Here is a 12022-nt window from a genome sequence, read left to right as displayed (position 1 = left end):
CATCAATGCTGGCATAGTGTGGCACCACCACAATTACCTGTAAACTAGTATTGTATAGGTAATTACATTCACACATTAACTTTAACACATAACACAAATAAAACATTTTCTTTACAAATATTTTAAAAGGCCAAATTGCATAAGAAATAAAAGGCACTTTAACTTCCTCCATTTTTTAAAACCGGTATGACAAATGCATGACATTTAGAAATGAATAAGAGATGCTAAATCAAATTAAAACTTTAAGCTCTGTTTAATATGAGTACTGAGTGGAAAATATATATAAATACACATTTTAAAACTCATCCGCACACAGCAAGAATCATTCTTCCACTGTTGTCATCCAAATATGTAATTAATTTTTAAATGAATGTGAAAAACTGAAATGCATAATCATTTCCACTTCTAAATTAGATAATTAGTCATGCTCTTAAATCTGGTTAGCGTGACTAAAATACATATTCAGAACAAAAATAGATCTTTTTTTCCAACACAGACAAACATGAAAATGCCTTGTGTAGAAATATTCAATTATGTTTCTGTGAAACAAGTCTTTCAGAAAGGTCTCCAAATGATCAAAACATATCGCTCTTGTGTGTAATTCACTTTACATGTATGACAGAATTCACTGACTTTCTTGGTCTCTTGATCTAATAAGATTCTTTCTTGGATTATGCCAAAACTACTGTAAGAAAAATAGACTGCTATCAAACAATCATTTTTTTTAACATGCCTGAATAAAAGATTATATACATATGAAGACTGGCTGATAGATAGAGTTTAAAACAAATAATAATAATTATTCATATTTTGAAAAGGTAACACTGGTAGGTTTTCCAGTGTCATGTCACTGATAATGCAACCCTGATTCCAAAGAGCTGGGACACTGTTTTAAAGTGAGTGTATATATTTGAAAAAGACCAAAGTTTCCTAGTTTGAGCATTAGATATTATGTCTTTGTACTGTATTCAATTGAATGTAGGTCACAAAGGATTTGCAAATCATTGCATTCTGTTTTAATAACATTTTTCACAGTTGTATTGCATTTCGTAGAAAACACGCACAAATGAAGATGTGTGTATTGCAGGGCTAGAGGTGCTAGCAAATCATATATATATACATATATATACATATATATATATATATATATATATATATATATATATTTACAAATGATTTATTTATTTATATTTGTTCAGCTTGCAGTTATCAGCACCTCTTGTCCCGTACATCTTTGTCTTTCTCTCCCAATACTGTAATCAACGTAATATATTTGGGAGTGTTTTTCTACAAAATGCAATATTATCACTGATAATAATAAAAAACCTACGTTAAGGTGCATTGTAGTCAAGATTTCCGACGATGCTCGTATATTAATATCATCTCTCCGTCATAAATCCAGCCTGTTTATGTAGTGTGTCTAAGCCATTTGCCTGCTCACTTCACTGGACAACTTTAATACTTATATTTTCCATCCACTGCTTCTTTTTGAGGAACCACTCAACTTTGTCTTCTTTTGCTCATTCTTTAGGAATATTGTCGGCACGTCAACGTGTCGGTGGCTTGCTGCATTAAGCTCTTTGGTAGTTAAGGAGAATGGTATGGCACACTGTACACACACCCAGACACACACTTTCCTTCCCCACCCAGGCAAATCGATTCCAGCATACTCTTCTTGTCACGCATCATTACACCTTCCTATCATCCTCTGATCTTTCGCTGTGTATACGGTGTGTGTATGTATGTGATTGAGCATGCTTTAAGTAGGTATGCAAACTTACACACACACAAACACATACGCCTGCTGCCTACAGCTTATGCTTTTAAAATAGGAAAGCAGACATGCACGGATAACTTTTCAGCCCGGCGCTGTGGCGATCTCACAGAACAATCATTTGTCTTATATCTTCCATCACCGAGAGGCTTGAAGTTATTTCAGCGTGGCATAATGTCCCACTACTTTGATTCCAGACAGCCATAACATCAGTGAGGTGAAAACTAGTCCAGCCAACAACACACACACACACAGCCATCACAGCCAGGCTGGCTCGTATAGACAGGTTGCTCAATGATACATGAAATTAAAGATTTCAACAGAATAGCAGCGAAGAGGGTAAAACACACAGAGCTAATTCTAACTATCAGTGGGAGATGTTTAATGTGTCTCAAACAGAAGTCTCCTGTCCTCGGTATGGGTAGTGTACATAGTATAATGTACAGTGCTCTATGTGCACATGTAGTGTATTTGTACTTACGGTGATGTGTAAACTGCTAACGTCTGATTGGTGTAACAAATTGAAGGCGTTATTGATCATGTTTTTTTTCCTCTTTGGAGTCACACAAGTGCACACACACACAAGCTTGACTGGTATAACCTTGAAAGAAGAGCCGTTTCCGATGGATACAGGAAGCAGGCTGTGGCGTGGGAAGAGAGGACAGCTCAGGACAGGAGAGGAGAAGAAAGAGGAGACGGAGGTTTGGATGGAAGGCCAAATCTAGTCCAACTGGATTTTCTTTTAAATATGTAAGATTTTATATGTTGGCTCTGAAAGCAGCAGTAGAAAATCCGATTTGATCATGAAATCAATATATTCATATAATTAAATTCATGTAATTTATGCACTTTATACATCCTACTGTGAAAAGCAAAATGTACTATTTCAAGTCATAAATACATTTATTATAATGATTTCATTGGGACTTAAGTTACTGAAAACCTTTTTATAAATTATCTTTGAAAATATTGAATGATGCTACTAATGTATTTGGATTAGAGCTGATTAGAGGTCAATTAAAAAATATTTATGTAATTTATTGAATTGTTTCTTGTTATTTATAACAATTAAACAGTTTTGCACTTTTTAAGAATAACTCTTATTCAAGATGATTACACTGGAGCTCAGAGCAAGTATCAAATGAATGCAGCCTCCACACACAGGAAGTATCAGATTCAGATTTATGGTATTTCACTAAAGCTGGAGCCACAAAAGATGCAAGCCTTAAAAACTACTGTAAAATAATGACATACATAAAATCTGATGAGCTCCGCTTTGTCATTACGTTACTTCTGTTGCTTAACTGAGATCTGTGTACTGTACAGATTCGATTTGTGCATCACCATCAGGAAGTTTTAAATAATTTCACTACCGGCCTACTTTTCTTTCTTAAACTTTTAGTGAAAAAGATGGTACAATTTGATGAATATGAGCAAAAAATATATATTTTAAAATGTTTTTTATAAAGTGCTTTTATTGCTATACGTTATAGGACAATTTGTTTTAGAGTGAGGGTTTTAAAATAAAATATAATATGATATACTGTTAGCAAAATGCCTATACATTCATACAACTTCTTGTGTCCGTCTATTTATGTAGCATGATTCAGGTTAAGATGCACGCATAGTTAATTTGTGTGTGTGTGTGTGTCTGTGTGTGTCAGTGTGTGTGTATGTTAAGTCGCACGCATGTATGTATGTATGTATGTGTGTGTGTGTGTATGCATTCGTGCGTGTGTGTGAATATAGTTGTTTCCAAGGGAGTTTTGTTACGCTAGGGTCAGAGAGATAACTGAAGAGAGACTGAGTCCATCTGTCCCCTGCCCAGGGGAAACAAACACGCGCACACACACACATACACACACACACACACACACACACACACACACACACACACATAAGCCTTGGTCCTTTCTCGTCAGTACCATCCTCCTCTCTATGTACAACAGTGTATATCCCTCATTCTTTCTGCCTATTTAAAAGCATATGTGGCCTCAGGGGAACAGTGGTCCCTCCTCAGTGGACAAGAGCTACTAGACTGTACCGGATACACAATAAGGCTAAACATACAGGACACTGTGACATGTTGCCAAAAGCCTGCGAGTGAATGAATGTGTACATTTATATACCCTGCGCATCTGGGCGATCCAGCAAGTGGGAACAGTGAATAACACTTTACTTGTAACATACCAGTTTGGTGTGAAAGATGCACTTTCCCCACAAAAAGGTCTCCAGTCTTTTCTTTGCTCAATTAACCCTGCGGCCTTCATTTGCATTTCATAAAGAGGTCGTCACTCTGTGGGAGGGTTATCTCCTTTTTGGAGGCGGAAAAAGATGAGAAGGGGGAACAGTTTTTATCCTATCAAAAAGATAACACCACTTCTCTGGCTTTTGAGCTGCTGATGAAATCCACGCTACAGGCCCATATGTGTCTATGTGACTGTGCGTGTGAATATGCAGTGTGTGGTCATGTGCACACATTTATGTATGTGTGGGAGGGGAACGGGGGCTCTGTGCACGTGCACTCATGCACTCAGGGTACATGTGTATGTTTGTGTGATCAGTAGTGTGGCCTGTGTGTCACCTTACAGCAGTCACACACCACAGTGGGTCTCTGCATCCACCGGGGCCCCTACTGATGGCCCCAGGCGCAACATTGTGTCTGTGCACCCGCTGAGAGGTTAGCTTCAGCTTGGCCCTTTATCCACTGGCTATCCATTAGCCAGTTTTAACTCATGCTTCATCAGTTGACCCTCCATTAGGAAAATTTGCATTCCATCACACTCAAATCTTGCATTAATGGCACAAAGCGGACTGAAAGAGGGATGCAAACAGACTGCAGAGAGGTACGAAAAGAGGTAAGGGGGTGTTAGAAATGTGAGGAACATTCAGTTGCTTAGCAAAAAAAAAAAAAAGCGTTTTCCGGAGAGTATCTGTGTGTGTGTGTATGCCCGTGTGCGAGTGTGTGAATGCATCTGCCAGAGAGCTTGTGAATTGGACACCCATTTAAAAAGCTGCATGTTCCGAATAAGCTTTTAAATCTGTGCCTACCTAGTCGACATGCATTACCGATTCTGAAGTGGCTAAAAAGCACGGGTCCTGCAGTTTAAGAGATGAAGAGTGACATTTCTCTCAATTCAAAAAAATTACTCAACATCAGTCATTTCCTCTTATAAGCTGGTCTTTTCACATCCACACAGCAATTTTAAAAGTCTCTCAAATAGGTATATTTAAGCTTTTAAATAAACAGTTACTTTACCCACAGTATCACATAATTTCAGCATTGGAAAAAATTTCTGGAGTATGGTGTGTGTCCCTGGTTGTACTTACACACTGGGATGATCTAAATATTTTTTTAATGAAGAGCCAGTAGACAGTAGACGGCTCCTGTTTAAAATGAAATCTCTTCTACCCTAGACAGTATTTTGCAAAAGTCAAACTTCCCACAAAAATAAGTTCCGTCATGTGGACATTTGAATAATATATAGTAGTATTAAGGTTCCAGGGTATACTTTCATTTTCACACCTGAAGTGGAATTCAGACAATTCAACTGCTCACCTTCTGCAGCAGCTGGGAGCCAGAGTACTTTGCAGAGATGGACTTCATCTCCCCACCAAAAGCTGAAGCCCACAGCTTCACCCTGCAGACAGCACACACACACACACACACACACAAAATCAGAAAGAGTTGTATAATATATGCCTCACTCTGACTATCACTCTGACTTAAAAAGTGCTGACTAGTCTTTGTTTTGACCGATTTTTCAAAAGAATTAATTTTACATCAGTTTTCTATTTTATAGTGGATAAATAACAAAAAGACAGTAACATGAGGAGGTATCACAACATTAAACAGCAGTGGAAATTATTCAATGACAGATCGCAGTAAGCCATCAAACATTTTTTTGTAAAGTCATACAGCTGGGGTATTTTTAGTCTAGTTCTGCTTTGAAACTTGGAGACTCAAGTGATGCGTAAAAGAGCATCTACTTACACGGACGGAGGGATGCTTTGGTGGGTGCCTCCCACCTCACTGACCCTGGTGCTTAGAGTTGAGAAAAGTAAAAGGAGACACGCACTGGAAACCACACAGCTCCGATCCACCTGCATCTTGGGCAAAAATACCCTCCCTACGCGCACAGAGCGAGTTTTGGGGCTTATGCTGCCACCGTGGATTTTTTCCCCCCCTCCAGAGAATCCAATAAAATGAAAAGAAAAGGGGAGGGGATAGAGGAGATCAAAAGTCACCTGTGCTGTATGACTAAATCGTTCATGGCAATGTGTTCGGCAGTTCTTTGTGCGGGACGCGGATGAGCGATGCGCCTTGGCAAACGGCAGGATCCTCAGCTGTGTGAGTTATCCAAAGTGCCGCGGTGTGGCCCCGCTGACCGGCGCGGTGCACACGGCTCTCTTGCCCGGCGAAAAGTCGAGCTCGACTCCTCCAGCAGGGAAAGTCCGCTCAGTCCGCTTTGTTTGACCGCCCTCACCCGCAGAGAGCAGAGAGTGGAGGTTCAGGGGGGAACCGAGGAGATCATCAAACGATGCAGCGCACAAGAGCACGCCTACTCCTCCTGAGTGATGCGACTAGTCTCCTCTCTCTCTCTCACTCCCTCCCTCTCCCTCTCTCTCTCCCCTTCTCTCCTCCTTACTCTCATGATCTGAGGATAGGCTACTGAGGATGCTGTTATTATTGTTGTTGAATTACGCCATACTTCTTTCTGCCTCTCTCTTTCTCTCTCTCTCTCCCCCACTCTAATACAGGGCTATAATAGCTAGCCTTTAGCTTTCATGTCAGATCAAGTCATGCACTGTATGCCCAGTTCACTGAAGCAGGAATTACTGACAAAGTGCTGACTGGAAACAGAGGGAGAAGAGAAAAGAAAGTGTGTGTGTAAAAAGACACAGAAGGAAGTGCAGCCTCTTGCTTGGAGAGGGAAGGACCACATGATAAGTCAGTTACGCTGCACAAAAGCATGTCAATTAAATGCACTTTGCAGCAGTGATGTGGCACTGGCAGTGTGTGGGCATATGGGTTGTGAAAGAGGATGAGAGCCCCCAGGCGACAGACCCCATGCGATGGATCACATTTCACATAGAGCTGGAAGGATTCTGGCAAAGCACCGGAAAGGGGATCAACACTGACTGAAAAGCCTATCTGCACGGCTGCAGAAGTGGTGCCCTGTTGATCACAGACCTCACTCTTTCACACTAGAAGACTCACCTTTGACATATGTGGGTCAAACATCAATGGGAAACTGGTCTTTGTTAATCAAACCCACAAAACAAACACAATTCGTTCAATTCTGTAACAAAAATCTGTTCATGACAAACACATACAGGAATAGGCTCAAAATGTAATCATACTGGCATACATGGGCCATTTAATTTAACTCAGATGAGAAAGTTCAGCGTTTAAGCAAATCAATACATTGTTTCACAGATTGCTTTGTTATTCATTGCTTTTTCCCAGGGACTTCCCTAAAGTGGACAGTGCTTTTATGTCACTGGAAAAGCTCCCAGGTTTCCAAACCAATGACTGGTCCATTTCTAATGCGACTATAATGAAGATGAGACTATAATGAAGTCAGCCTGCACTAAAACAGTGCAAATGCTGTGTGGAGATCTGGTCCGACAAGCACACAGAGAGTGCCAGACTTTAAAAAATAAAATTAAAAAAAACACAACATTTTTACCTTACAATTATCAATATAGCTCAGCAATATACCATAGGAATCTGCTATGTATTGATGTTTGTAGTCATTCAGTTTACCTCTGAATAATAATAGGAGGAGAGCATTATAATATGTCACTCCATATGTGACAAACAGCCTTAAAGGGACGGTTCACCCCCAAATCAAAAGCCTGTGTTTTTTGTCTCTTACCTGTAGTGTTATTGATCGGTCTAGATTGTTTTTGTGTGAGTTGCAGAGTATTGGAGATTCTGTCTGGAGAGATGTCTGCCTTTTTTCAAATACAATCCGACTTGGTGTCACTCGGCTTGTGATGTTCAAAGCACCATTTGAAAAACATTCTCTTTCCAGAAATCATAACCTGGTAAGTTCATACATGAAATATATGCTCAGAGAAAGTCTGTCAATTATCTTGTGTAATCGGGTCATGATCTTTGGAAAGGGACACTGATGTTGAGCTTTTCAAAAGTATTCTCTTGGTACTGTGAGCTTTACAAGGGAAGTGCAATTTAGCTCTTTTTTATTTGAGAGAAGGCAGACCTCTTTACTGCCAATATCTCCAAAACTGGGCAAGTCACACCAAACCAATCTAGACTGATAGCATAAAGGTTAGAGAAAAAAATATTGTTTATATTTGGGGTGAACCATCATTTTAAACTAATTGATGAACCACTATTATTGTGAATATTTGGATAGACCTATGCTGCAGAAGTGTCACCCAATATGGGGGTCAAAGTGCTAAATTAATGTAAATTGGCAATTTCATTATTTATTTCCATCCATTTACTTGGCTTGAGTTTATTGCTATTTTAATGGAGATAATGCTCTACACATGCCGTCTATTTTGGCTGCTTTGAGTTTTAAGTAGCCATGCATTGTTTTAAAGCAACTGTGAGGCTTTTTTCATTGCTGGAATATACACACATTGACTTGTTTTTGGAATAAGAGAGAACTTAGAAGCTAAACGGACAATATTCTTCTATGGTGTGTTTACCTTCTTGTTTCAGAGCATCACTTCCTTCTGTTTGTCATGTTCATACAGTATCTGGTGTTGCCTGGTGGACAGAGATAGAAGAGAAAACATGTGGTATACAACATTAAAGACAAGTTTCCCTGTTCCTGGAAACCTGCAAAAATAAAACAAAAATAAGTTGTAACTGGACTTTTTTTCTTCTTTTTTTTTTTACTGAATGGCAGTTTTTATCCACAAGGCTAAAGTCTCCCCTGAGAGTTCCTGGGAGAGAAGTCTTATTGTGAACTGGAATATCACTGAGCGGAGCAGGGCTATTTCACTTGACAGTACAATGTGGTCTAAATAATAGCAGCTACAGTAAGTGGAGTGAATGGCCAAATTAAAGCCAATATAAAGTATGGAATAAAGAAAAACATCTTCAGTTCAAGGAAGTCTTTGGTATCATGACTAGAGAGTGGACAGGATAAGTTATTTATGTCTCTCCGGATCTCTTTCCTCCACATCTTGTTTCAATGACAGGTAATTATTTACCAAGTTGAGTATTACTGAGCATTTATACAAGTAGGTCTGCATATGAACGGTGACTTTAAACAGAATTGAAAAAGCTTTTATATATAGTCTTATATGAGCAAATAAAGTGGTTCCAAAGTAAACAGAAATCCGATGATAACAAGGATATTGAACAGAAATTCTTCATGTCTCTTATCAATTCCCAAGGCTTGTTTCCTTCTGTCGCAACCCCTTTTAAATGACACCAAGTAATACTTATGTCCCATAGGATCCAATAAACTATCATGATTCTAGCTATAATTGCTTCTAGCTGTAACCCAAAAGACAGAGTCTGAAGGGAGAGTAATATTGTTTGTATATTGTATAAAATAAAAATCAATTAAATTCCAGTAAGTAGCAAGGAGTCGACCACTTTGTCCACGTAATAATTATAGATTCATGCACGTGAGCTAGAAGCATGTCTCAGGAGATTTTCTGGATGGATGGGGCGTAGAGGTATGAGGCTAAAGTCTGGATTAGCAAGGGATTCTTTTACACACTACAGTCAACCTTGAACCCAATGCGTAGCATGCAGTCACCATGGGGATGAGGTTATAAACGTGGTGAGCAAGACCTGACAAAAACAAAATGATGCCCGGATAGATGGATTTATTAATGTATTCATAGATAGTAAAGTCCTGCACATACAGACTTCATGTAAAAGACGTGGAAGAGAATTAGTCATGGGTCACATCAGAGGAAAAAAACATCAAAGACTAATGACCCAGTGCTCTTTTCCCTCTTCACACGCCCACAACCCCTCTTGTTTCTCTTCCAATCCTCCATTTCCTCAGTTCTGAGCGCTGTAATCACACCTGATTTTGGAGAGCGGAGTGTACCCAAGCTGGTGGCAACTGGGCTTTACCTGTCATTTCATCGAAGGAAGAAACATTCTGACATTTATGATGGACCTCTTCCTTTTCCTTCCAACATAAAACCAGCAGCTTTAAATATGCATAATAAGCATGATCTTCATATTAATTCAATTGTATACCAATTAAAATAGTCCGTGTGCCTCTTGTCTGTTTTGTAACACTGACTATATATTTTCTCCTAATTCTGAGAAAGTGAAAAATCTTATCATTCATGGGTGTTTATTTGACGTCATATTACATTACAGGCAAGTTTATGCTTTGTGTTGTAAACGGTTCATTTCATGTGCATTTCTGTGTATTTAATGGCCATTTTAAACATCAAAATGCAGAACAACTGTCCCAAATGTAAGAAACAAACTACAGTAGACTATTAAGGGTGCGAGTGCTTCATCTATGACTACGTTTCCTTTTCCGAGTTTGACCTAAGGCCTACCAGCTACGCTGCATCTCGAGCAGCTCATTAGCACCAAGGTCAATTCTGCATATTACTATGGAGTAAAGTATCAGTGGAAAGCGGTAGGCGTGTTGGCTTGATTGAACTGCTGTTAGTTCTATAAGCATATATAATTTTTCTTCCACGTCATGCTAACCAAATATGAATATTTTATCTCAACTGCTGTCAATTTTCTTTTCAATGTATAATACCTACATATAGGTGGAATTTTAGCACTAAAGTAGGGCTGGGCGATATGAACATTTACACTACCACTCAAAAGTTTGGGGTCACTTAGAAATGTCCTTATTTTTTAAAGAAAAGCACAATATTTTAAAATGAAAATAACAGACAGTGTAGACATTGTTAATGTGATAACTTACTTTTAAAGCTGGAAACAGCTGCTTTTCTTATTAAATATCTATTATATATTGTCAGCAACCATCACTCCTGTGTTTCAGTGGCACATTGTGTTAATCTGCGTTTATAGTGTTGAAAGGCTAATTGATCATTAAAACACCTGTGCATTATGTTTGCACAGCTGAAAACTGTTTTGTGCTGATTAGAGAAGCAATAAAATGATCCTTCCTCAGGCTAGTTGAGTATCTAGAGGTAAAGTTGGAGATTTGTACAGGTTAAAACTATTAATTCTACCCTTGTCAATGTCTTTACTATTTTTTCGATTCATTTTGTAACTTTCGATTCATTTTGTAACTGCTTTCAGTTTGTTTTCATGGAAAACAACAAAAAATTTTCTGGGTGACCCCCAAACTTTTGAGCGCAAGTGTGTCATAACTAAAAGTTAATAGTATATATTTTTCTAAATCATTTCTATCACAACGAAAAACCAGCATCCGAACTGTTATGTTGCAGTATTTATGTTGCAACAAATTACATTCTGATCCTTGCACATGGGAGCAAAGCTGGAGTGAACCATTAATGCACTGCTTTGGACCCAAAGAAAGACTTTAGCATGTGGTAATGTCATAGAAACTATGAATTTAGTGAACTGCATCTTTAACGGATCTGATCAAACTGAAAGTTTTTCCCAACTCTGGTTATCATAACCAGATAGCGGCTACTGTTTCATCCTAGAACCCTGAAAACAATCCTTCTTGAACATCTAATTGCTTATAATGTAGTCTATGTGTTAAATCATGGGATGTTATTGTTATGTTTATTGCTGAGCCAAACCATCTCTGTCTAGGCTGGTTTGTATTTACACTAGAAGGCAGGATAGGGCTGGTTGTGTCTGAGTGTGAGCATCGATGTTCTTATCCGTATAGACAGTGATGGGCTCAGTCCCATTAGTGCCTGGGAATTTCAAAGCACACCATAAATAATTCTTTGTTACCAGGCTCAGAACTCACCTTGCTCCAGAAATACCTCCCTTAATTCAATTAATAATGAGATGCCAAAGACTTTCCTCCATCAGCACTGGCAGCAAAACAGACGACTTTATTTGATGAGCTGGAACACAGCTGCCTGTGGAATATGCACTGTCATGGATCAAAATATCCAACACATGCAAGATTCATGGGCTCGGAAAACAAGGACAAAGTGTGCCGAGCTTTGCCTCGACGAACAGCAGGGGGCGGTGGTAGCCTCGATGCGAGAATGGTGAGCTTGTGCCTGGTGTGTCACCTGTGAAATCAGGACAGGGAAAATGAATGACTACTGGGTATTTCTCCCTTACTGGAAAACGTCCTTGAATTAAACATTTGATCT

General features: G+C 39.0%; 1 protein-coding gene across 2 annotated transcripts in view; it reads right to left on the bottom strand.

Moving 5' to 3' along the window:
- cacna2d3a (calcium channel, voltage-dependent, alpha 2/delta subunit 3a) overlaps window positions 1-6267 on the bottom strand; it is a 128117-nt gene extending 121850 nt beyond the window's left edge. For both annotated transcript variants that reach the window (XM_059332775.1, XM_059332776.1), the window contains exons 1-2: window positions 5769-6267; window positions 5334-5415 (exon numbers count right to left, since the gene is read on the bottom strand). In XM_059332775.1, coding sequence (XP_059188758.1) covers window positions 5334-5415; window positions 5769-5884 — 198 coding nt within the window. In that variant the 5' untranslated portion in view covers window positions 5885-6267. The remainder of the gene's footprint in view (window positions 1-5333; window positions 5416-5768) is intronic.
- Between the last annotated feature and the right edge of the window lie 5755 nt (window positions 6268-12022).

The sequence above is a fragment of the Centropristis striata genome, chromosome 5, assembly GCF_030273125.1.
Source record: "Centropristis striata isolate RG_2023a ecotype Rhode Island chromosome 5, C.striata_1.0, whole genome shotgun sequence".
NCBI lineage: Eukaryota > Metazoa > Chordata > Actinopteri > Perciformes > Serranidae > Centropristis > Centropristis striata.
This window is presented reverse-complemented; position numbering and strand designations above follow the sequence as displayed.